Genomic DNA, 21743 nt, shown 5'->3' on the forward strand with positions numbered 1-21743 from the left:
TGAAAATACAAATGCCAGCTGCGTGGCTTGAAAGATTTAATCACCGTCCAAATATTTCAAGGAGGGGAAATGGAAACCATTTGCTGTTTCTGATGCATATAGCTACAGGAGGGTGCTCACCCTGTTGCTTCTCAAAGATTGTGTGTCTGTTTTGGGGAGTTTGTTATTCCCAGTTTTCCTCCTTTCCATGTGCATCAAAGCCCAGAGTCTGCAAAATGTGAATTAATCTCCTTAAGTGAAAGGGGGAAATGGGAAATCTGATGATGCCCTATCATCAGTAAAGCCCAACATGACAGCCCTTGTTCTTTATTCCAGTTAAAAGTTCCCACAGCAACAAAACTGATAACCAAGTGCCCCGCTGGCTTTATTCATCAGTGTGGCAATTCCCAATGCCCTCGTTTGCTGTGCTCATGTGTTGAAAGTTTGCTGGAATGTGTACAAACGGTACTTCAGTAGTAAGAGGATAGGAAGGTCTCAGTGTAATGTGAGAAGAGCCAGCATGGAAATATCCTGTCCTAAATTCCTGTGACTGTCCAAAACACTAGGTCAGAAGTACTGGCTGCAGGGAGAATTTGGTCTTTTAATTAATCTAAACATCTTGGTGTTGTCAGACTTACAGAACAATTTGGTAAATTGTGGACTAATGACAGAGAAAAGGTGTGGGTTTTGTTTTTTATTTTATAAACTCTATTGTCCTTCTTGATGTTTAGACTTTCCCCTGATTTCATAAAGCGTTTTGATGCCTTTAATGTCTTTTGGCTACTTGGTTTTTTCAGAGACGCAGCAGATTTTCAGCTTGATCCCTTTGGCATAACCAGATTTTTCCTTCGGCAGGCTGCAGAACACTGCAAGGTTTGCTGCATCACAAATATTTTGAGATAAGACTTCAAACCCCCAGGCCCCTTCTGCCCTACATGTTCTTTGTCACCTACTGAGACACTGTGCTGTGTCCATAGCTATAGGATGGGAATGAGTTGGGATGTTTGGGTTCTCCCCATGCTTCCATCACTAGTTCAGAGCAGATACTGACTGGTAACTTCGACCACATGCTGCATTCTCAGTAAGGTCAGTGAAGTGGAATTGGTCTAAAAATCAGTTTGTTTTAGGATTTGCTTTTTGTTGCACTTCATTTTGTTATTGAAATCATAAAAGAAGGCTTGCCCCATCGAGGTGATGAAAACTCAAAGCTGTATTAATTTGTAGTTTTAAGAGAAAACAAAACAAAACCAAATGTCCTTGCAATGTTTTTGACGTAGCTTCGTCCACTTGGAGTCATAAATGCCTTTGTAAATTCAGTGCAGCTATTCTTGCTCTAATGGGTTTAGTCAGCCAAAATCTTGCACAGACACACAGACACACGTGTGCACATACATCTGTAGGGAGAGTAAGTCAGGGCATTAGAGCTGACACGGGAGAACCAAGCAGGATTCCCAGATTTGTTAGATGTGTTCCTGAGAGAAACCAGCATTTCTTGACACTGTGGTGATGGATTTTGAAAAACAAATTTTTGTTGTTTTGTTTTCCTACTTAACTTCCCGACAAGAATCAGCTGTACTGTAAGTTTATGGCTTGAGCAGACTATTGTTTGTGCAGCAACCTCCCTGCTGCTGTATTTACTAAACATGTGTGATGCACAAATGCCAGTAAACTGCATCTTGGAGCATATTCCCTAGTTGCTAGTAAAAACTGCCTTTAAAGTTCAGCCTGTTTAAATATAGAGAATGTGCATCAAGTTTAACAGGAACAGGCCTGAATTTTTAATTATTCTCAAAACTATTTTGATGTGAAGTCCAGGCTTTATTGAATTCAACAGCAAACGTTGAGCATCCTTCAATGGGTCTAGAATTTTGCTATTGAGGAGCGAGGTCTAAATACAAAAAAACCCCATTGTCCCATTGACTAAGACCTCTGGTTTTGCTCTTCAGCATTGGAAACACACAGACTGATTTTGTTAGGCAATTAGTTCTCTTGTATCCTTCTCTGCTAGTAGTTCCCACTTTCTAGAACACACAGTTGCAGATTTAGCCATCATCAGTGGGAAGTGCAGCATAAATCATGGGATGGTGTAGGACTGCACTGCTGTTCTCTTTTCCCAGTGAAATCATGGCTGTGTCTAACTTGGGTATATATACGTGGTCCTGGAAGAGGAGGAAACATGGATCCTGCTTCCAAGAGAAGCAGGTAACCTGGCAGGGCATGGATGGCCTGTCTCCTCCAGCCCCTGCTGCAAGAATTCCATGTTTAACCAGTGGGGAATTCACAATTAGTCTTTGGAGCAGGTGCTGGGACCCAAGTTCCACCATCTCAGTTTCTGGTGCGTGCTGGGCCTTACTTGCTAGACTGGAGAGTGTTACTTTCTGCAGAACCAGAAAGAAGTCTAGAAAGTCTGTCTGGTCTATTGAAAGTGGAACCACTTTGTAAGAGGAAGGAAAATGCCCTCCACCCTTATAAACTGGTAATTTGCATCTTCTGAAGCAGAGAAAGGAAATGAAGCAGTGTCTCCCACATCCTGAGTGGTCTAACCGCTGAAGCAGGGAGTGCAGGGGCCGTCACTGTGCCGGGGCTGTTTGTGTGCAAGTGGTAGAGCACGGCCCTGCTCCGTGCCTGGGAGCCAGTGCTCAGATACCTGCCTGATCTGCCCTCACAAGTGTGAAGCAAGGAGTGGTTTGTGGAAAGCTAAGCCTAAGTAAGGGGCAGAATCTGGTGTTTGCCCAGGCACGTTTCCTATTGAACCCAGGCAGATCCCAGCCCAGGTTTGCAGCTTCTACCCGAGGCACCCAACTCTCCTGGCAGTGCTGTGAGGGCACTGGAACTTGAGGTTCCACTCCCAGCCTTGGGAGCTGATGGCAGACCTCAGGGGACATCACTGTCCTCTGTCAGCAGGATTCCTTCCTGATTCTGAACTCTCCAAATGTACAGGATGGGTGCTCTGGACGCTCTTATTGGCAATTGCATTGGCTGTGTTTGCTGCTGACAATCAAGCAGAGTGTTGTATCCTACTCCTCACTCTAAATAAGGCCTTTTTCTGGAGAAATGAGGCAGTTTCCCTCCCCCTGTAAAATACAGCTCCTATTCCTGAAATTTCATACTTTCTGTTTGGCCCGGTCCAGCTGTTCTGTCAGTGGGGATGAGTGGGGGCAGGTGTGTCTTGTCAGCAAAAATCATGTAAATGGGGGAACACATTTCTCCACATTTTTTTAGAGTAAATCTCTACCTGTACATCTCCACTTCCATTGGTAACTCCAGAGGAGGAGCAGGAATTGTCTCAGTACTGGACTCTGATAGCTTCCAAGCTTTAATTGTGAAGTTCCTACTTTGACAAGCGCTTTGATTCACCAGAGCTTTCTGTTGCTTTTCCAGGTCAGTGAAACCCCCATTTTTGTGCCTGGTGTTTGGGGACCATATTTCTCTGCAATGGTACCTGGATTGTGGTTGAATGAGGGAGGCCAAAGTGCTACAGGAAAACTGGTGAGTGTTTGGAGCCACGGACAGGTCTTGGGATACCATCACTGGCAATTCAGACCTGAAACACCTCTGAAAGATCATGGGATGTACTAGGCTGCTGAAAGCAATTAACAATTAGATGAGTGTTACGTCTCTTACATAATGTTAATTTGCATATAGATAGGGGATTACATACAGGGCACGTCTTCCTTTTATGGTGGTGGTGGTGATGGTTATTGTAATTATCTTACAGGCAAATAGGCTTCATTCTTTACTTTAGCAGGAGGCTGAAACAGACTTTGAGATGAAGAAAAATATATGGAGAAATATGAAGAAATAGATATTGTATTATATAGATCAGTTGTGCTCATTTATGACCATAAATGAAAGATGTGTGGACAGAATAGTAATAACAGCAACATATTATTCCGTCACCTCAGTTCTCTCCTCCCTACAAAGAGTCTACCACTATTAGGTCAATCTAATTTACCAACAAAAATTAAAGCCAAGCTGGGTTCATTAAAAAATTAATTTTCTTATTTACAGGAAGGCAGTCAGAACTAAAACACTGATATCAACTGTAAAGAAAGGCTACAGGTACACAACAGTATTTAGGCTCGAGTCCAAAGGTGTCAGCAAGAGTTCAGTAACCGCTTAACCCTGGAGCTTCTGGGGCTCCCTGTGGCATCTGGCCCAACCTGTGGAAACACTGGCTGCCCTCAGGGCTGACCTGCAGGGCCTCTGGAGAGGCTGCAGGAGACAGGCCCAGGCCTGTGGGTGTCCTCTTGGAAAGTCCCAAGTGCAGGTGGGTTTGGTCTGTCACCAATTGCAGCTGTAATCGCTCTCTGACTCAGCACCACCCACCTCTTTAAAAGCCTGGAGATGGGAGTACATGGCCAGGAAATGCATTGGGGCATCACTGCATTTATACATTCCATATGGAACAGTCACTGAATGAGAGGCACAAATCCTCCTGGATGGGAAAGCCTGGACACACCCCAAACTGAGCTGTGAATGGGGATCCCTTCTGTGCTCCCTCCTTGGCCACGTCAACCTGACATTCCTCTGTGTCACAGCTTCAGTGGCACAGTCATTCCTCCTCCTGCAGCCTGTCTTTCCACCCCATCTCCAGCCCATCCTTAGCCTTGTGGCTAAAAACTGCTTTTGCAGCAGATGGGATGTGTGTGCTTTAAATTTTTCAAGTTGAAACTGGGCTAGAACCAAAAAGTGTCCCATTTTACAAATAACTGCTACAACCAGACATAAAATGAAACAATATCTATATAAAATAATAAACATATGCTCATAACACCACCATTTTCCAAGCAAAATGGCAAATCTTGTGTGTTGCTTTGCAAGAACACTTTTGAGAGGGAAGGTTCTGTGTGCTGAATCCCAAGCAGGTAAATACACTTATCTAAGCTCCAGACAGGATACAGCCAGTCAGTAGTTTTTCTTGGCTGGTTCACAGTGGTTCCACACTTAAAATGTACAATGAGAGTTAGGGCTTTTCAAAAAGATGATTTTTAAAATCCTTTCCTTTCTTGTACCAGAGAACAAGACATTTCTGAATCATTAAAGAAATTACTGGAAAAAATGAATGGTCTTGTTAGGACCCATAGCAAAAGTCAGTTTGAAGCACTGTGAGGAATATTAGGGAAAGTGTCTTATTAAAGCACTTTTGGAATATCCCATGTGATTTTCTTGAGGTGGTATGAACAAAAAACACATAGGGAGCCATGGGAGGAGACAGTGCCATGTGCACTGTGCAGGGTACATTGCATTTATTATCTCTGTCATTTCAAAGCTCCTGCTTCCTCACACCTAAAGTTTTCTGAAAACAAACAAAAAATAAGGACATGTTTAGGGATTCTTTCCATTGCTTGATCAATGCCCCAAGGTGAATTATTTCCATAAAATTTGAAGTCTGATCAAACATCTTAAAAGTAAAACTGATACAGTTCCCTTTAAAAAGTTCTATTTTTTTTTGATACAGCTGCAAAAGAAACCAGTTGGATTTTGAAAACTGTTTTAGATAGAGTGCAAATGAAGAATTAAGAAGTCCCTCATTCTGAAAATTCTTGTTTAGCTGTATATTTAATGGGGTTTTACACTGTATTTTCAAAATTTATAAGAAGAAAGATACTGCACAACAAAGGATGGCATGACATCATTACAAACTGTGAAATAAAAAATAGCAGAAAAGGGTTTCTAGATGCATCCCTCATGTGGCCATGGCTTGAATTAAGGGCATTTAAATATCAAACTTCATAACTCCTGTAAAAGTTTTGTGTAACAGTGTTTTCATAGCACACACCAATATGTGATACTCATTTACAGATTTAATTCTGAATTTAGGAGCTGCCCTTGTGTTCTGAAGAGATGATGCAGGATTGCAGAGTTCAGGCCTGAGCTGTGTTTCTGGTGCATTCTGGTTTGAACTCTGTCTTTGATGCCAATCTCAGGAAGAACAGACATGTATTATTTTCTTTGCTATGTTCCCGTGTGTGTATGTTTCATTATATGGTTCAGGACTACGGTTCGTGCTGTTAAAGATTAAATACTAATGTGATTTGCTGCCAATAAGTATTGCCAAATACACTCAGTGCTCTTGAGTAGCTCTAGTTTTGCCTCCTTAGCTTTTACTGTCATCTCTGATGGGATATTACCAAGAGGCCACAAAACCTGCTGAATTATTGTCTTAAAAGCCCATATTATTCTATCTGATACTTTGTTTTGTGAGTAATGGTAACCACTCTGGAGTGGAAGGACAAGCTGATTTATAAATTCAGTATAAGGCAGAGCTTATATTGATCTTCTTTTATAGCAGTAATTGCTTCTCAGGGTATACATTTTGTTTCCTGCAATGAATGTATGAAGCATCTATCAGGATGACAACACACCTCGTGTTTTATCATAACAGTGTGATAGAGAAAGATGTAGGGGTTTGGGCCAAGAAGATGCTTCTGGTAGAATTCCAATGAGGATATCTATGCAGAATTGGAGAGACAAGAGGACAGGAAAAAAGTCATCCTTTCACCTTGCTCTCCTGACTGAGGAGCTGCATGCTTAGATTTTGGCCTGGGTTTGGTGCAAAGTTGGTTGTTTTTCTTAGTGTTTATATGCCAAATCCTGAATGTCAGTGGGAGTTTTGCCATTGGCTTCTCTAGGTCTAGGATTTAACACTTCATGAGTAATTTAGAAGCTCTTTTGTCTCTTTTAGAGCTATGATACTGCCTTTCCCTTTTCCAGGACTGAATTTTTAAGATGTAATCATCCCCAAAATGTTGCTTTTCTCTTTTTCAGATCGATCATGTGGTGCAAGGCCATGTCGCCTTTCCAGAATTAGAGGCAAAAGCTGCAGCCAGGTCACTGTTTTATTCCTTTATCACATCCCTGCCTTACAAACTGATGCACACTGTATTCCCAGTAGTGTCCTCATTCTGAATCAGGGGAATTAACAGTCTGGTAGTGGGCTGGAAGTATTTATGAAGACTTTCCAGGTGATTGCTCAAAAAGAAAAGGTTTAAACTCCCCTCAGATACCTTTGGCATATCTAAGTAATGATATTAACTTTTTGCTTTTCAGCTTTTCTATCCAGGCCAGGGTATTTCTTGATTCCATAGCACCAGCCCTGTTCAGCAGATCTCCATGCCTTGGGCTAATAATGTGTCTTAATTTGTAGGTGGAACAATTAAGGTCTAAGGAGGAGATATGGCTTAATTAGGAATATATTACTCAGTATTTTTGAAACAGTCATCTAAAGGAAGGTGTAGCCACTGTATGAGAAACTCCTGCATGGCAGCACAAATAGAACAGAGAAACCCAGGATGGATTTTCAGACAAAACGTAAAATGGAGGGGTGACTTGGAGGTAACTCCAGGATTCCTTGAACCAGAGGCTGTGTGTGATGTGGAATTTGTGCTTGTTCTGCTTTAGAAGTGGATGAAGACAGTTCAGACACTTCTGTCAGGCCTGGACTTTCTCAAGCTTTTTTGGCTTGGATTCATGCTAAGATGGTTCACATCACTCCCAGAGAGATCTCAGCTGAACAGCTGGGCACGTTGGATGAAAATGTGATTCTCTTTTAATGTCTTTTTCCTCCTTAGATTAAAGAAAAAAACCAGCAAACTTGGCATTTTCCCTTCAGTTTCTCCCTCTGGTCTGAGAGGCAGGGTCAGTCGTGATAGATGGATTAAGCACGCGTAGTTACAGAGTTAGTTTCAGTCCTCCCCGGGGAGATAAAGCCCTACCTGGTTTCTCTGGATGACCCTTCCTTGCCTTGCAGGGCCCACTGCCTTACTTGTTTCTTAAGAACTTGACCAGGATTCCCAGAAATGTATTGGACTTCATTCAATATGAAACAGATTCATGCTTCCTAGAATTCTCTTTGTTGTTCTCTGCAAAAGGAAATCAGGAAATAAATGCATCTGTGTATGTTTGGAATAAAGATTGAACTGGGTCCTTTTCAAAATTCTGGCTTTCAGGCCATTTTTCCAGTGCCCCTATTTGAAGCACAAACATAAGACAAACAGTTTAGTCTGTAATGCCAGGATAAACCATTTTTTTTGTGCTGGAAAAATGCCTATTGAGTAGCCTACTTGTGTCTTTTGGGTCTGATGCTGAGCTGACTGACCACAGCTAATGCCACAGTGCAAAAACTGAGACTGTGATGTGAACAGGACACTAAACACAGAATATTGGGAGTAGAACTCCATATTATCCAAGGGTATGGTGTCATAACTTTGGATTTGAGTCTCCTGCAGTTAGTAGAATGGAGAATAGCACTGATAGTAAGAGTTGTAATGTTTTATAAAAAGAGTGGTAATATTTTATGAAGTTAATTTGCTCAATGGTATTTTTGTAATGCTTTCCAGATAACACTTTCCTAATGAAGCATTGGTATAGCTATAAATTTACTAAACAGTATTAATTCTCTCATCCTCTTTCTCCCCGTCCTTCTCAAATATTTGTTAAATTTGAAGAATTTAATTTGAACAAACAAAAATCAAGAACTTTGAAATTTGAACTTATTTTTCCTCCTTATTTTTTCCTATTTTTACATGGTTCACAAACTTCAGCCTCATCAGAGGTGCAAGTAGTAGCTGCTGTTGGTCCAAACTCTGGATAATGTTTTACTTACATTAAGTCATATAATTAATACACAGAATCCCAGACCGGTTTAGGTTGGAAGGGACCTGAGAGCCCATCCAGTCCCACCCCCTGCCATGGGCAGGGACACCTTCCACTCTTCCAGGTTGCTCCAACCTGGCTTTGGACACTTCCAGGGATGAGGCAGCCACAGCTTCTCTGGACAACCTGTTCCAGGGCCTCCCCACCCTCACAGGGAGGAATTACTTCCCAATATCCCATCTAGCCCTGCCCTCTGGCAGTTTGAAGCCATTCCCTATGTCTCCAGGCCCTTGTAATTGTCTCCATCTTTCTTGTAGGTTCCCTTCAAACATGGTATCTTGTTTTGGAGGGCTATTGGTGATGATAAATTATTTCACTGGAATTCTCAGCAGAATAGTTCAGAGAATTTGGTTTATTATTCTCTGTGTGGGTGTAGGAATTTGAATCCTGTTCAGCCATTGCAAATGAGAGTTCCATACTTTGGTGTGCAGTTCCATGCTGCCTTTGCTTCCCATGCTGGGTGCAGTGCAGTGAAGAGTTAAGCACATGCATGTGTAGCTCATTAAAAAAAGAACATCAGAGGTCACAAATCCGTGCCTCTTGCTTGCTGCTGCCTATCAACTCCTTCTGCTTCCCCAAACCTGTCCTCCCTTTCTGCTGATGCTGCTAAGAAGCAGGTTTGGAGCTGCAGGTCCCTGCTGAGCAGCTGATCTCAGGAGGTTCCCTGTGCAAACTCTCCTTTGCCCACACCAGAGCAGATTTCCAGCTGTGTTTAGCATCGGTGCAGAGATTTGTGGTGACTTGTAAGGGCGTGAGAGGCTCAGACAACCAGCTCTGACCACTGCTGCTGAAGGCCAGGCTTGTGCAACCCTCCCAGTCCTATTCCTGGGTTCTTTTTTCACCCTTCTTTTACTGGAACTGGAGAGGGTTGGATTACAGGAGGATTTTCTGGACAATTTAAATTTAGCATTTGGTCAATCTGGTGGGCAAAATCGGTGAGCACCAAAACTTGGGGTTTTTCAGGCAATTCAGTGAGTAGCAGAAATTGCTGTGATGTATCACTTTTGCTCTTCATCCTACACCTTGTGTACATCTGACATTTAGTCATCACTGCTCTGTTAAATTCTGTACAGGTAGATTAGAGTAGAAAATTTTTAAAAATTAAAGAATATGATAATTTTTGCTTTTAAGTTTAAATAATTCTGTTTTCTAGAGTGACCATTTCTAATCTCTGGAGAAGAAAAGTGCCTAACTGACAGCAAAGTTTCTATGTCCTTTGGCACTTGGTGAAGTGATGATGTTTCAGGGCAGAATTCCCTTTCCTATAGATGTCAATGTCATTTTCCCATCTAAAGAGAGATCTCCTGAAAAGAAAGCATTGAAGTTAACACACACGGGATCTATCAGCAATTCTGGGATCTTTCTAGCAGAACATAATAATCATATTTGGCAGTTTTCTGTAACTCTAGATGGTTTAGAACCTTTTTTTTCAATTTAGAAATCCGGAATTTTTAGATTTTTTTTCCCTGAAAGATACCTGATGGCATCTTCCATGATTCCTGAACAGATTAAATACCAACCTCTGGTTGCTTTCTGAAGTCGTGTCCCAGGTATGAACATAACTCTGAGCAGACTTGCATTGATTTCTTATTCTCTGCTTTCAGCACAGTTCCTTTTTCATGGCAGCAGCTCCTGCTCAGCTCTGCAGGTCAGAGGCAGCTGCCACTGATACCTTCTCATAGAACTGAAGGGAAAAAGCTCCAGGAGCTGGTGGTGTTATACTGTGTTAAACACAAAGGTGGTAAACCAGGAACTGGAAAGTGTTTGAAGGATTTTGCTGGTCACTCAGTCCAAATGTAGTGCCTTGAACCTTTATCTATATTTAGGAAAAAAAAGGTGAAAAGGTGTGGAAAAAAGTGTAATTCCAAGGTTATGTGGATTTTAAGCCTCCTTTTGTTCAGTGCTTGTGTTCTGACAGAGCTGCACAAATGGCTAATCCTTGTGAGAGCTATCAACCAGGATAGAGATGAGAAAGAAGCTGGGATGTCTGGTGGGTCTGTGGTTGAGTGAAGCTTTCCTTTTTTATCCTTCCCAACAGTCAAGCCATGCCTGAGACTGGAATTAAAATGACTTTATCCTTAGCATGTACTGCTTGTAGTAGAGTCTTTAGGGACGGAGAAAACAGGGCCACTTTTACAACAACGGGAAAAAAGTGATGGTGACCTCCAAATTATCATAATTCAGGTCCAGGAAGACACATAAAGTACATTTTAAAGGACGTGAATAAGGATGTAAATTAGTTATTTTAATGTCTTCCAAGTGTACTTCATTTTGAATGATACCCTCTGATAGTGTACACATGGTAAGGTATAATTGAAAAAACATGCAGCTGAATGGTTGAATGCAAAGTATAAATATACAGCTGCTAGTGGGTCAGAAGTCAAACTAGTAAAGCATATGCCAAATTCCCTTAGGGATCTCATTAGTGCATGATTGAATATACATGTAGAGGCTAAATGAATATCACTGTTTGGGTCTGCAGTGGATGAGACAATGACTAATCAATTGTAATTAGGGTTAGATGCTATTATTGACCCACATGTCTAGAATTAAATGCCCCACTTGGAGATTTCCAAGGAGTTGGAAAATATATATGGGTTTGTTTGTGATAGGATGAGAGTTTGAAAAAAAATATTCAGAGTGTAATTGCAACATTTTTAAAATGGAATGTCACTAGAGTCATTGCAAGCCAAGGCACTGAAGAATTCACCATTAGTCCTAAGTCCAGGAAAAAAGTCTGTTGGATATTGTGGAGTTGGGTGTAGCATCTGAACTTAGATACAGTCATATTTAGGCCCATGTTGAGCTCCTCCCTAAAATAGCAGCCACTCACTTTCTCTCCTCCACCCTTAGTGCTGCATTTTAATCATAACACACATTGAAATAATTATGGCTTAAAAAAGGAAAGCTGTACATCCAGCACTATTGATTAATCAGAGAAATTTTTAAACATTTGCACAGGAATTTGGTTTTCATTTCTGTCTGGAATCCTCCTACTCCTCCCTCTCAGCTGTGGGAGAGGAGCAGCAGCAGCCCCCAAATCTCAAACAGCTCTGGGGACCCTTAGGAGTCAGTGGACAAACTCAAGGTCACATTATCTCCCCTCATCCTGGGAAATTCAGGAATTCTGATGGCCTGTTGAGCACACGTGCACAGAGACATCCCTGCAGTGCCATGGCCTTGGCAGGCAGTGGGATTTTGCTGTGCTTTGATGGGGTTCCTGCATTTGATGGTAGTACAAATGTTTTATGTTTGATGAATAACCTCCCCCCTCTTTTCCCAACTTGTTTTTCTTGCAGTGCTCACAGTATATATACATACTTGAACAGTCACCTGGATCTGATTAAGAAATCTTTGCCTGTGGGTTTCCTCACTGTTGATTTACATGTTTGGCCAGATTTCCATGGTAACAGATCTCCCTTAACAGATCTGACACTAAAGGGCATGGTAAGAAACAGCCTGTCTTTGCAAAAAGGTCAATACAGGGTAAAAAAAAAAAAAAAAAAAAAAAAAAAGGCAGTTTGGAAGGAGCTTTTCTTCAATTTTGAGCGTACTCCTCCTTAGCTATTTACACTATCCCAAAGGATTTGGGTTTCTTGCTGCATTGCTGATGTTTCAGTAGAAAACCAGAGATCATTGTACTTGAGATATCACTACAGCCACATTAATTTTCTAAAAACATGAGGAATGCTGTGTGTGTCCCAGTACCTTTCCTAGGAATCACATTTCACAGCTCTTGCTGTTGTTATTTCACCTGTGTACCAAATTCTGCGTATTTGTTGCGATGAGTTTCAACACAAATTTGGGTAGACCTGTCTGGGAAAGGAATTAATTACTCTGATGATAGGTGGTTGATTTAGACAGCTTTTCAGCCCGTGTTTCAGAGTTTGGGTGTTCCTCTTCATGGAATTTACAGTGGTAGATCAGCTCACTCACAAGCAAGGGCTGTGCAGAACTGTAACAGAAGGGTATCGTAAGGGTGATACCAAAATACCTGGTGATTAATGCAAAAATCTCCTTCAAAATGGCAAATTGTCCTTCAAGTGAGCCTCTCAAGCTACTCACCAGCACCAAAATCTGCTGTATTTAAGGCTGAGACAGGAAAGGCATAAGCACTGCAGCATGTTTTAAACCACAAATGAGGGAAACATAAAAAAAAAAGTACCTATATATTTTTAGATCCTAATAAAACCTCCATTATTTTATGAAAGAATTATATGCTGCAGCAGAATCAGAATTTCCTTGGTATGATGGCTGTATGCAAATACTGGTAATAGCAACCCATTTTTTCTGTCACAATTATGTCTGCGTTCAGGTCTTGCCTGATATTAATCCAGAGTAACTACAGTGCAATATTGATTTATGTCACAGCAAAGGAGGTTAAGATACAGTATTTAATTATTAATTGTGTTTCAGTGCTAGGGTGCTTGAGAGGGAGGGGGAGAAATGCTTTTAAAAAGTTATTTTTATGTAATAGCATCTTCATATTATTACATTAAATACATTCACGAGCAATATCTGAGTCATAACATAAAACTGTCAGAGTTAATCTATCTCTAATCCCATACAATATGCTGTTTGTTCTTTATTTCTTCACAAGGGGCAAGGATAATTTATGTGGTTCTTCCCCAGATCAGGAATAACATGTTTAACATAACATTATGTGTACAGCTCACAGGAGTAAGGCTTGGAGTTAGAACTTGTTACAACAAGAAGCCATAGAAAATAATGGAGTTTTACTTTGACTGGGTTTTTACATCTTTTTGATCTTTGCACAGGTTGTTGGACTAACATTGTCTCGGGGTCTGGATGAACTTGCCCTTATCTACTTGGCCACGATCCAAGCCATTGCTGTAAGACATTCTTAGTGCATAAAAGAAGAAATTAATTGTCTCGTGTTCTGTGGCAGACTGATCGTTCCCTTCTGCTAACCAGATTTCTAACAATACACGAGTTCACTTAATGGGCTTCTTAAAGGTGCAAGTTACTGTTTGCCCACATTGGTGACCACTCCCAACTGGTGGGTAATCAACAGACTGTGGGGAAGATGCTCCCCTAAAAAATCTTGTCCTTATGGCAATTCTGTAAGCAGAGCTTTTGCCTCTGGTGCAGATGTGAGGGAGGAGGCTGACAGTACAAGGAGCAGTGTTAACATCCCAGCTGTCTAGAGAGAGGCTGAGAGAGGGGGAGAAAAGCTTTGGCAATTGTACAAAGGGTACCCTGCGCTGCCCTGAAAAGGCTCAGCTTCAGATTGTTCCCATATCCATGGATTTGCCCTACCTGCCCAGTGGGTGAGGCAGAGCCCTGTGCCAGGCTGAGCAGGGGAGGGGCTGTGGTTCAGACCCACCAGGGCAGATCTTCCCCCTCGTGTCCCTGCCCCGAGGGAGCAGTCCCAGCCCGTGGCCCTGGTTGGACAAAAGCGGGCAGGGCAGGGAGGCTGGGAATGTCCCTCCCGTTTGCCAGCACGTGGAGATGGGGAATTTTGTCGGAATACCTTTCTTCCTGCCCCGGTTTTTTCTCGAACTCAGAATTTCCAGTTCTTGAGAAGTTTTGAGGTGAAACCCTGGCTCATAGGAGTGGTTTGGAAAGCCTGGCTCAGGGTGTTTCCAGTGGGACGTGCTGTTCCGTGCCCTCTCGTGACCAAAATCCACATCTCTTTAGCATCCTTTCTGCAAATTTTTTATTTTTATTTTTTTAAAAATTTGTTGAACTTGAGGTGTTTTTGCAAAACATGAACAGTCTGATGAATTGGGGAGTTTTCCTGACAAAACTCTGCTCAGCTGGAAAACTTCCAAACTCCTCTCCTGGTTAAACAACAACTTTTCTAGGCTGGGTCAGCCATCTGGGATGGAGAGGGTGGGCGGCTGCTGTAAATTTACTGGGAATTGTACATCTTATGTGTTAACCCTCCCTCTTCAGCAAATAATGAGAATTTAACCCCAGCCTGGGATTCATTGTTTTGAGTTTGGAGCCTTTTGCAGATGAATGTAGCTGGGTTATACCTGATGCTTCAGTATAATCCCACCATTGAAAGAAGAATGTGGAGGAGAGGTTAAACAATGCCAGGGACTGATCCTGCCCCTGAAAGGAACTTCCCAGTCTGGAACAGGTGCCCTGCGATTATCTCGTGCTAACGAAGTGGAAACCTTCTCTGCTGGAAATCCTGGGAAAGTCACCTATTATCTCATTATATGATACAGCTCCAACTTTATTGTAAAACACAAATAACTGTCTTGAACAGTAAATTCAGCAGCTGCATATCTTTTGGAGAGCTGATTGGGCTGATTTGATGTAAAAAGGCCATATTGTAGTTTTCTTTTCACTGTAAATTAAGGGAAATTATTTTTTTCCCCAAAGCATTATTGAAACAGTAACTAAAAAGTAGACAGAGAACATTGGTTTTGACTAGATATATTTACTAATAGCTAATGGGATACCTAGGAAATTAAATTTTCACTCCCAATTTTAGCTTCACTTTTATTGAAGGAAACAGTTGTAGTAATCCTGTACCATTAGCTGTCTTCAATGGGTGCAAGATAAACTTTAAACCTATGTAAAAATCTTGTACAAAGTGTAGGCCTGCCCACAGAATGTTAATCTCTAGTTTTCTTTTCAGCAGGAGATGCTTTTTCCTTTTTATATAAAATTTGCATTTGAAGCCCCTCAATTAGCATTTTCTCCAATCCAGGATTAAATTAGTTCCCCCCCACCCACAGTGAAATAAGTCTGGCTTTAATTTAAATTGCTGTGTGAATACAATTTTCCAGGCAGGTAAACACAAAATAATTTTCACAGCATGTTCTTTCTCAGGGTCTTTGACGTGTGTATGTTGTGAGAGAAGTTGTTCATAAATTTGAATTTCAGAAGCAGTGAAAGAGAATCTCCCTTTAACTATTCACTGCAAAATGCAGTGCAACAGTTGGACAGATGAGAACATGATCAGAGATGTAATTGTGGCTGTCCAGCCTGTTCTGAGCAGACAGACTCCTTTTGGAGCACTTTATTTTTCCATAATGAAAATCGTGGCTGTGCGATTTGGAAATCAGCCCTCTGTGTCAATAGGGAAGCGATGGATTCAGTCAGCTGGGGCTGGGGCTGCTCAGGTTCCTCTGAACTGCTTGTCTAAAAATCAAAATACATTTGAAGGCATGTCCAGAATAGTGCTGGGCATTCACTGTGGATGTCTTCAGCCTGGTGGAATCGTGCAAGTTCATTTTTCAGTAGCTTTTATTTGAAGAGGGGTTTGTTGCAGCTGCAGCCCTCTTAATGAACTGGAGCATGGCCTAAAGAAAACTTAAATAACAGTTCATGAAAACTCTGACCAGATTGAGTTTTGTGGGGAATCTGCCTACAAAGAGTCAGCCTGGGCAACGTTTTGCCTTGAATTTGACATTTTGTCAAGTCTGAGCTTCAAACTTAACTTCCAAGGTATCATAAAGAGCTAGGAATTATTTTTGGTCAAACAGTTTTTCAAAGAAACAGAAAATATTCTTGCAAAAGGGAAATAGGGAGAAGGTTGGCTTCAGTGAGGAGGGAAGCAAAGCAAATAAAAAGAGAAAAGATTTTTTTTTGGAAATGGCAAAGTATTTACTTCTGTCATTCTGATGTGAGTTTCTCAGAATGGAGACTGTAAACGAAAAGTTTAAAATATGCCTGCATTCAAGATATTTCAATTAACCCAGCCATGAAGTGGAACATTTTTTTTTGCATAGGGCAAAGGCCAAGAGAAATAGTTAAGCCAATACAAAATTCTTCAGGTTTTCCTTTTTGCTGAAAAGACAGAAAACACAGTTTTTTATTTGCTGTTCTCTTTTTGTTCTGTTTTGCTATTTGGCTTCAGAACTGAAACCTCTTTACTGAGATGGATTTTCAGATGCTGTTGCACAAAGCAAAGAGAAGGTTTTGGTGGGGATGTCTTTGCCATGCAGGTGTAGTTCTGGTCCTGTGGCTGCTCTCCTGTGCTCATCTGGTTCTGTTTCTTCCCCTCTTTTTGAAGTTAGGAACAAGACATATTTTGGAGGTGATGCAGGCTGCAGGACATGACATCACCACGCTGTTCCTGTGTGGTGGGCTGAGCAAGAACCCTCTCTTTGTGCAGATGCACGCTGACATTACTGGTAAGCTTGGGGAAGTGCAAGGAAAGGAGGCTAAATACTTTTATTTTAAGTGTCTAAGTCCTTTGTCTTTGGAAGAATAAAGACTTCCTTTATATAGAGCTGTATTTTGCTGCATGGCCAAAAAAGTGTGCAATAAAATATTCTATTGGCTTCATCCTATTTGACTTGTGACACTTCCTGCTCCTGCTGGGCATTGTATCCATTCTATAGAACAATTCTTTCCTGAATTGCTTCCATGTCTGTGCCACTGATGTGGTTCAGGGGACGTCATCTGGATCCTTGCTCCTGCAAGGTGCTGCACTTGGTTTTGTACAGTTCCTGGTGGGTGGAAGGCCCTGGGTGTGTGTTGCACTACAAGAGGAGTTCTCAGGCCCCCATGGTATTTTTGGTCTCCCTTCAGCCTATGTGTGTTGGACATCTCAGCACACCTGCAAGTCAGTTGAATATAGGTTAAAGAATGTGGAAAAAACAACAAAATTTAGTGTAAAGGCCTTCAGAGAAGCATTGAATGATGTGTGTTTTGGGTGTATTTCAAATTAAGATCAGTTAAGCTGTCATGAATGAAGTTTAAGGCCTACGTTTGGGGTGTTAGGTCTGGAGATCTGATTTGCTCTGACATCAAACCACACTTTATAACCCTGATGCAGGAAGGAAAATGAAAATGTGCTTTATGTACTTATCTGAGAGGAAAACACAGATGGACAAGCAAAAAGCAGAATGCCTGTTGACCTTAAAATTCACTAAATATATTGTAGTTGAAGTGATGCTTTGTGAAAAATGATGTTAAGTCCTGGCCTTTCCTTCAAGAACTCAAAATGTTTTAGGTGAATTTCAGCTACATGTAGAGTTGGGCTGCTGGGTTGTGATGTGTAGAAGAAAAGATCTGTGAAAAGGTATTCTGATTAAAATGTAATCACAAGTTCTTTGACTGTAACTAATGGCCAAGTATAATTCAGTACAAAAAGGCCTTTTTGCAGTCTGGAGTTCTCCCCCATTTGTAAAATCAGTGACTGACAAGGGATGTCAGAGTTCATCTGACTGAAATGCTCTTGGTTGTGTTGAACTCATTAGAGCCTATCAGATAAAATAACTAACATTCCAGGATCAATCCCCCATTCTTTCCTGAAAAGAAAAAAATCTGAATATATTATTGTTAGCTACAAATGCCCATGACTCAGCCATGCAGACATCCAATAGATAATTCCACAGGCCACTTAAAAAGTATCTTGATCTTTTTGTTTGCCTGGTAAGAATTCCGTATTCATTCTGACGATGCGGGAAATGGGCAGTAAATTTTAGAGCACACTGAAAATTGCTCACTGACGCCTGGCAAAGAGCCACAGAGCTTTGAGCTTGAGCTTTAGATTTGCTGTTCCAAGCTGACCCAAGTCCTGAGCTGTGCTTCAGCTGAACTGGAGGAATGCTCAGGTGACAGAGCAAACTTTGCATCATGTAACTGGATGCCTGGTGTGAGGGGAATTGGCTTTGTGTCAGTAATTACTTTTTATATTAACAATTGCATTTCTCATTTTGCAAAGTGTGCATTTGCCTTTTTCCTCTATAGGAGTTGTTTGTGGCTCACTTCAGGTCTTCACCCAAATTTCAGCTCCTTCTAATCTTACAGCTGGCTCTCAGGAGCAGCATTTTTTGGGGCATAATATCCTGGAGACTGTTCTGAGCAGGAATGTGTGCTCCCACCCCTGTGTTTGCATCATCGTTCACTGAATGACATTATCTCAGTGCTGGAAATGGAGACACATGCCAAATACTGCAGGAATATTTAATTTTTCAGCTTAGTGAGGATAAGCATCTGAAGTGCAGCTAGAAAAGTATTTAGATTTATGCTGTTTGTTTAGATTTTTCAGGAGAATTAAGAAAGCAGGCTGATTTTTATTAGTTTTTTTAGCCTTTTCCTGCCTTTTTTTACAGTTGTGAAACAGGTCTTAGAAAATTCTGCATAAACCAAGGGAAAGTATGTTCACTATAGTACCCATGGGTGATGAAATGCTAGTTTTTAATTCTACTTCAGAATATATATTGTTTGCTTGTTCTTCCAGTGTTTTAATTTGGTTTTTGAGTATCTTGCACAATTTGGAAGGCAAGATTTCTCTTATTATTTCATACATAGCTTGAGAAGGTTTGCTACTCATATTTTCATGTCTTCCAGCAAAACCAGACTGGCTTTGTTGGCTGTATGTTTAAAACCAAACACAAACAATCTTTTTTTGTTTGTTGCAAAAGAAATAAAAAGGAGACCGCCTTGTTTTCCCCTCCAGGTCAACTTTTAATAGGCACGTGGGTTTGGAGGGTGTGGGTAACAGGTTTATACCAAGCCCTTTGAGTGAGATAAAAAGCCAGTGTCAAAGATCTGGGGGGTTGGGGTTTTTTGTGTGCTTTATGTTCTGCATTAATATTTTGCTAAAATGATTTTATTTAAATGCTGCATTTTTCTTGGAGCCTGGAACCACAGAGCAGAGAGATTTACATTAATCTACAGCAGGATGTAGCTCTGAATGGGGTTTTGAGGAATGGTTTTCAAGCCCTTTTTGATTCCTTTTTTGTTTGTCTTTTTTGGTTTTAATTATTTATGGAGCTGCTGTGTTCCCTAACAGAGGCCTGGCTCTTCCCTTTGCAGGCAAGCCTGTTGTGCTGTCCAAAGAAGTGGAGTCTGTTTTGGTGGGTGCTGCTATTCTTGGAGCTTGTGCTTCTGGGGATTTTGCATCTATCCAGGTATGCAGTACCTGATTTTATGTCATTTTTTGTTCAGTTTTAATGTTTTTTGTTCAGTTTTAATGTGTTTTACACCTTGACTTTTGGCACCACGCAGAGACCTTAATCCAAGTGGAAAAGTTTGTCCCTTCTGCAGAGCCAGACAAGAGCCAGCATTGCTTTCTCTCCACCCTCTGTGTAACTCCAGATGCTACTTAGATGCACTGAGGATTAATTTGTCTTTGGACTATGGGGACATGTGTAGAAGCTGCTGTGTATGAAGTTAGCCCATGTAATTTTACAGGCAGAACAGGGAATTTGGCAAGGCTCTGATCTGGCACGAGGGTCACACTTTCATCTCAGTTACATTTGTCCTACTTTCCTTCCTTCGTATTGAGGAATGTTAAACATAAGAAGCACCATAGCATTATTTATGCAGAAAAAAATAACACATCTTAGCTCTTGTCTTGCCTCCAGTGAATGCAGAGTTAATAATGAGGATGGAATTTCATGTTCATTCATGTTATTTCAGTCCATTAACAGCTGCAAAAGTAGCAGTGAGGCTTTTCTTTTCAGTGGATCAGTCAAAGCATGACTTAGCTGCATTTATACAAACAACAGTGGCATCAGAAACCCAAAGAAGGGTCTGATTGTCCCAAATCATGCCTGTTTTCCCACCTGGCAATCCCATAAGCCATGTCCTCTCCTCATGCTGCACAAGGACACTGAAGAGCACAATGCAGTTGGACAGAATGATTTATCAGGATGGTCCCTAATACATTTGTTGCATTTTTCTTTATAACATCGAGCGCAGATTTTTGTAGATGAATTTTTGCACAAAAGCTGATCTGGAGATACTTTGTGAATAGGGAGGTCAGCTCCCTGACCTGATTAAATTGGTGCAGTTCCACTGGAATCAATAAACAGCTCAACATAAGCCAAGGAGCTGGGCTGTGCTTGGCACTTCTCCAAATGGGAATATTCTACAGTGCTATGTAGGTTAGCAGGAAGAGCAGTTTCCTTTCATAAGAATGTTTCCATTAAAATGAATCCCATTGCAGCAAATACAGAGTGCAACATGTATGTCTGTGTGCAGTAGTTCCAGTGCTTGTAAGGAGACCTTGCTCTGATAAGTGGAATTTCAGTAGCAGCTTTCGGTGACAGGACTTCATATTTAATTCTTACTCTTCTGTTAGTCTTCTGCCTTCAAACACATTTTTCATTCCAAGTCTAGGATGTTTTCCACTGCTGTACAATAACTGAAGGTCTCAAAACTGATTTTATTAAGTCTGTTTTTATCAACATTAGAAAAAGCTAATGCTGTGAAGTTTTCTGTGTTGCATTTTATTCAATTTTTGTGTATTCACTTACCTTTAGTTTTTAACCCTGCCCTTTTATATAAAAATATTTCATAAGAATTTCCAGTAATTTCAGAACAGATATGAATATTTTAAAAATTATTTAGCTACTTGGGATCACAAAGGAGAGACTGAATACATTTATTTTAGGGACAGGGAAGTGTAAATGTGTATCTACCATTGCAGTTCAATAACCTCCCTGACATTTATTTTTGTAGCACATCTTCCAAAACAACCCTTTCTTAGAGGTGCTGCTGCAAACATTCAGCGTCTTTGTAGACTTTGCAAATACAGGTTATTACCTCTCCTCTAATAGATGGTTTGTGCTTAATTGCAGTGCTTTCCAAAGCTCTTTGTTTGCTCAGTGTAATAGTAAAGGAGAAAACTGTGGGTTTTTTACAACCTCTCTCCTTATGTCTATGGGTTTTTGAGGGGGATTTTTTACTGTATTTTTCCCAGTCGCTGGTCACATTTCTCAGAACAATTTTTGGGCATTTCCACTCAGTGTCAGAATCAGAATGTTTAAAAGCTCCCTGGTTTTTATGGGTTGGCTGTTCTCCACTTTCTAAAACTCAAGCAGTTTTAGGACAGCTTGGAAGCAGCACCCAAATCTGGATCCTTCAAAATCACTTTTGCTAATCTTAGTCCAGCTTTACCATGCTCTGCTGACAGGAGCATTGGCTGCTGCCAGACAGTGAAACCCACCAGGGATGCTGAATCTGAGGGAATGTGCATCCTGTAGGGATTTGGGGCATGGGGCAGCCAGGTCAGAGCAGCTGCCTCGCTCAGAATCTGGACACAAAGGCAAGATCCTCAAACTCTACCAGGACATCCTGTTCAGCAGAGGAAAGACAAGATGGGACATCTAGGGAAGAGCCAACTCTATGGTAACCTTATGGAATAATCAGAGTTAGGCTTTATT

The 21743-nt window shown here is 41.1% G+C and overlaps 1 protein-coding gene across 11 annotated transcripts in view; it reads left to right on the forward strand.

Moving 5' to 3' along the window:
- The window catches only part of FGGY (FGGY carbohydrate kinase domain containing), a 254334-nt gene that overhangs the window by 206978 nt on the left and 25613 nt on the right, over positions 1-21743 (forward strand). For all 11 annotated transcript variants that reach the window (XM_048313093.1, XM_048313094.1, XM_048313086.1 and 8 more), the window contains 6 exons: positions 3361-3468; positions 6751-6812; positions 11937-12084; positions 13416-13490; positions 16634-16754; positions 19390-19484. In XM_048313093.1, coding sequence (XP_048169050.1) covers positions 3361-3468; positions 6751-6812; positions 11937-12084; positions 13416-13490; positions 16634-16754; positions 19390-19484 — 609 coding nt within the window. The remainder of the gene's footprint in view (positions 1-3360; positions 3469-6750; positions 6813-11936; positions 12085-13415; positions 13491-16633; positions 16755-19389; positions 19485-21743) is intronic.

This window comes from Corvus hawaiiensis, chromosome 9, assembly GCF_020740725.1.
Source record: "Corvus hawaiiensis isolate bCorHaw1 chromosome 9, bCorHaw1.pri.cur, whole genome shotgun sequence".
NCBI lineage: Eukaryota > Metazoa > Chordata > Aves > Passeriformes > Corvidae > Corvus > Corvus hawaiiensis.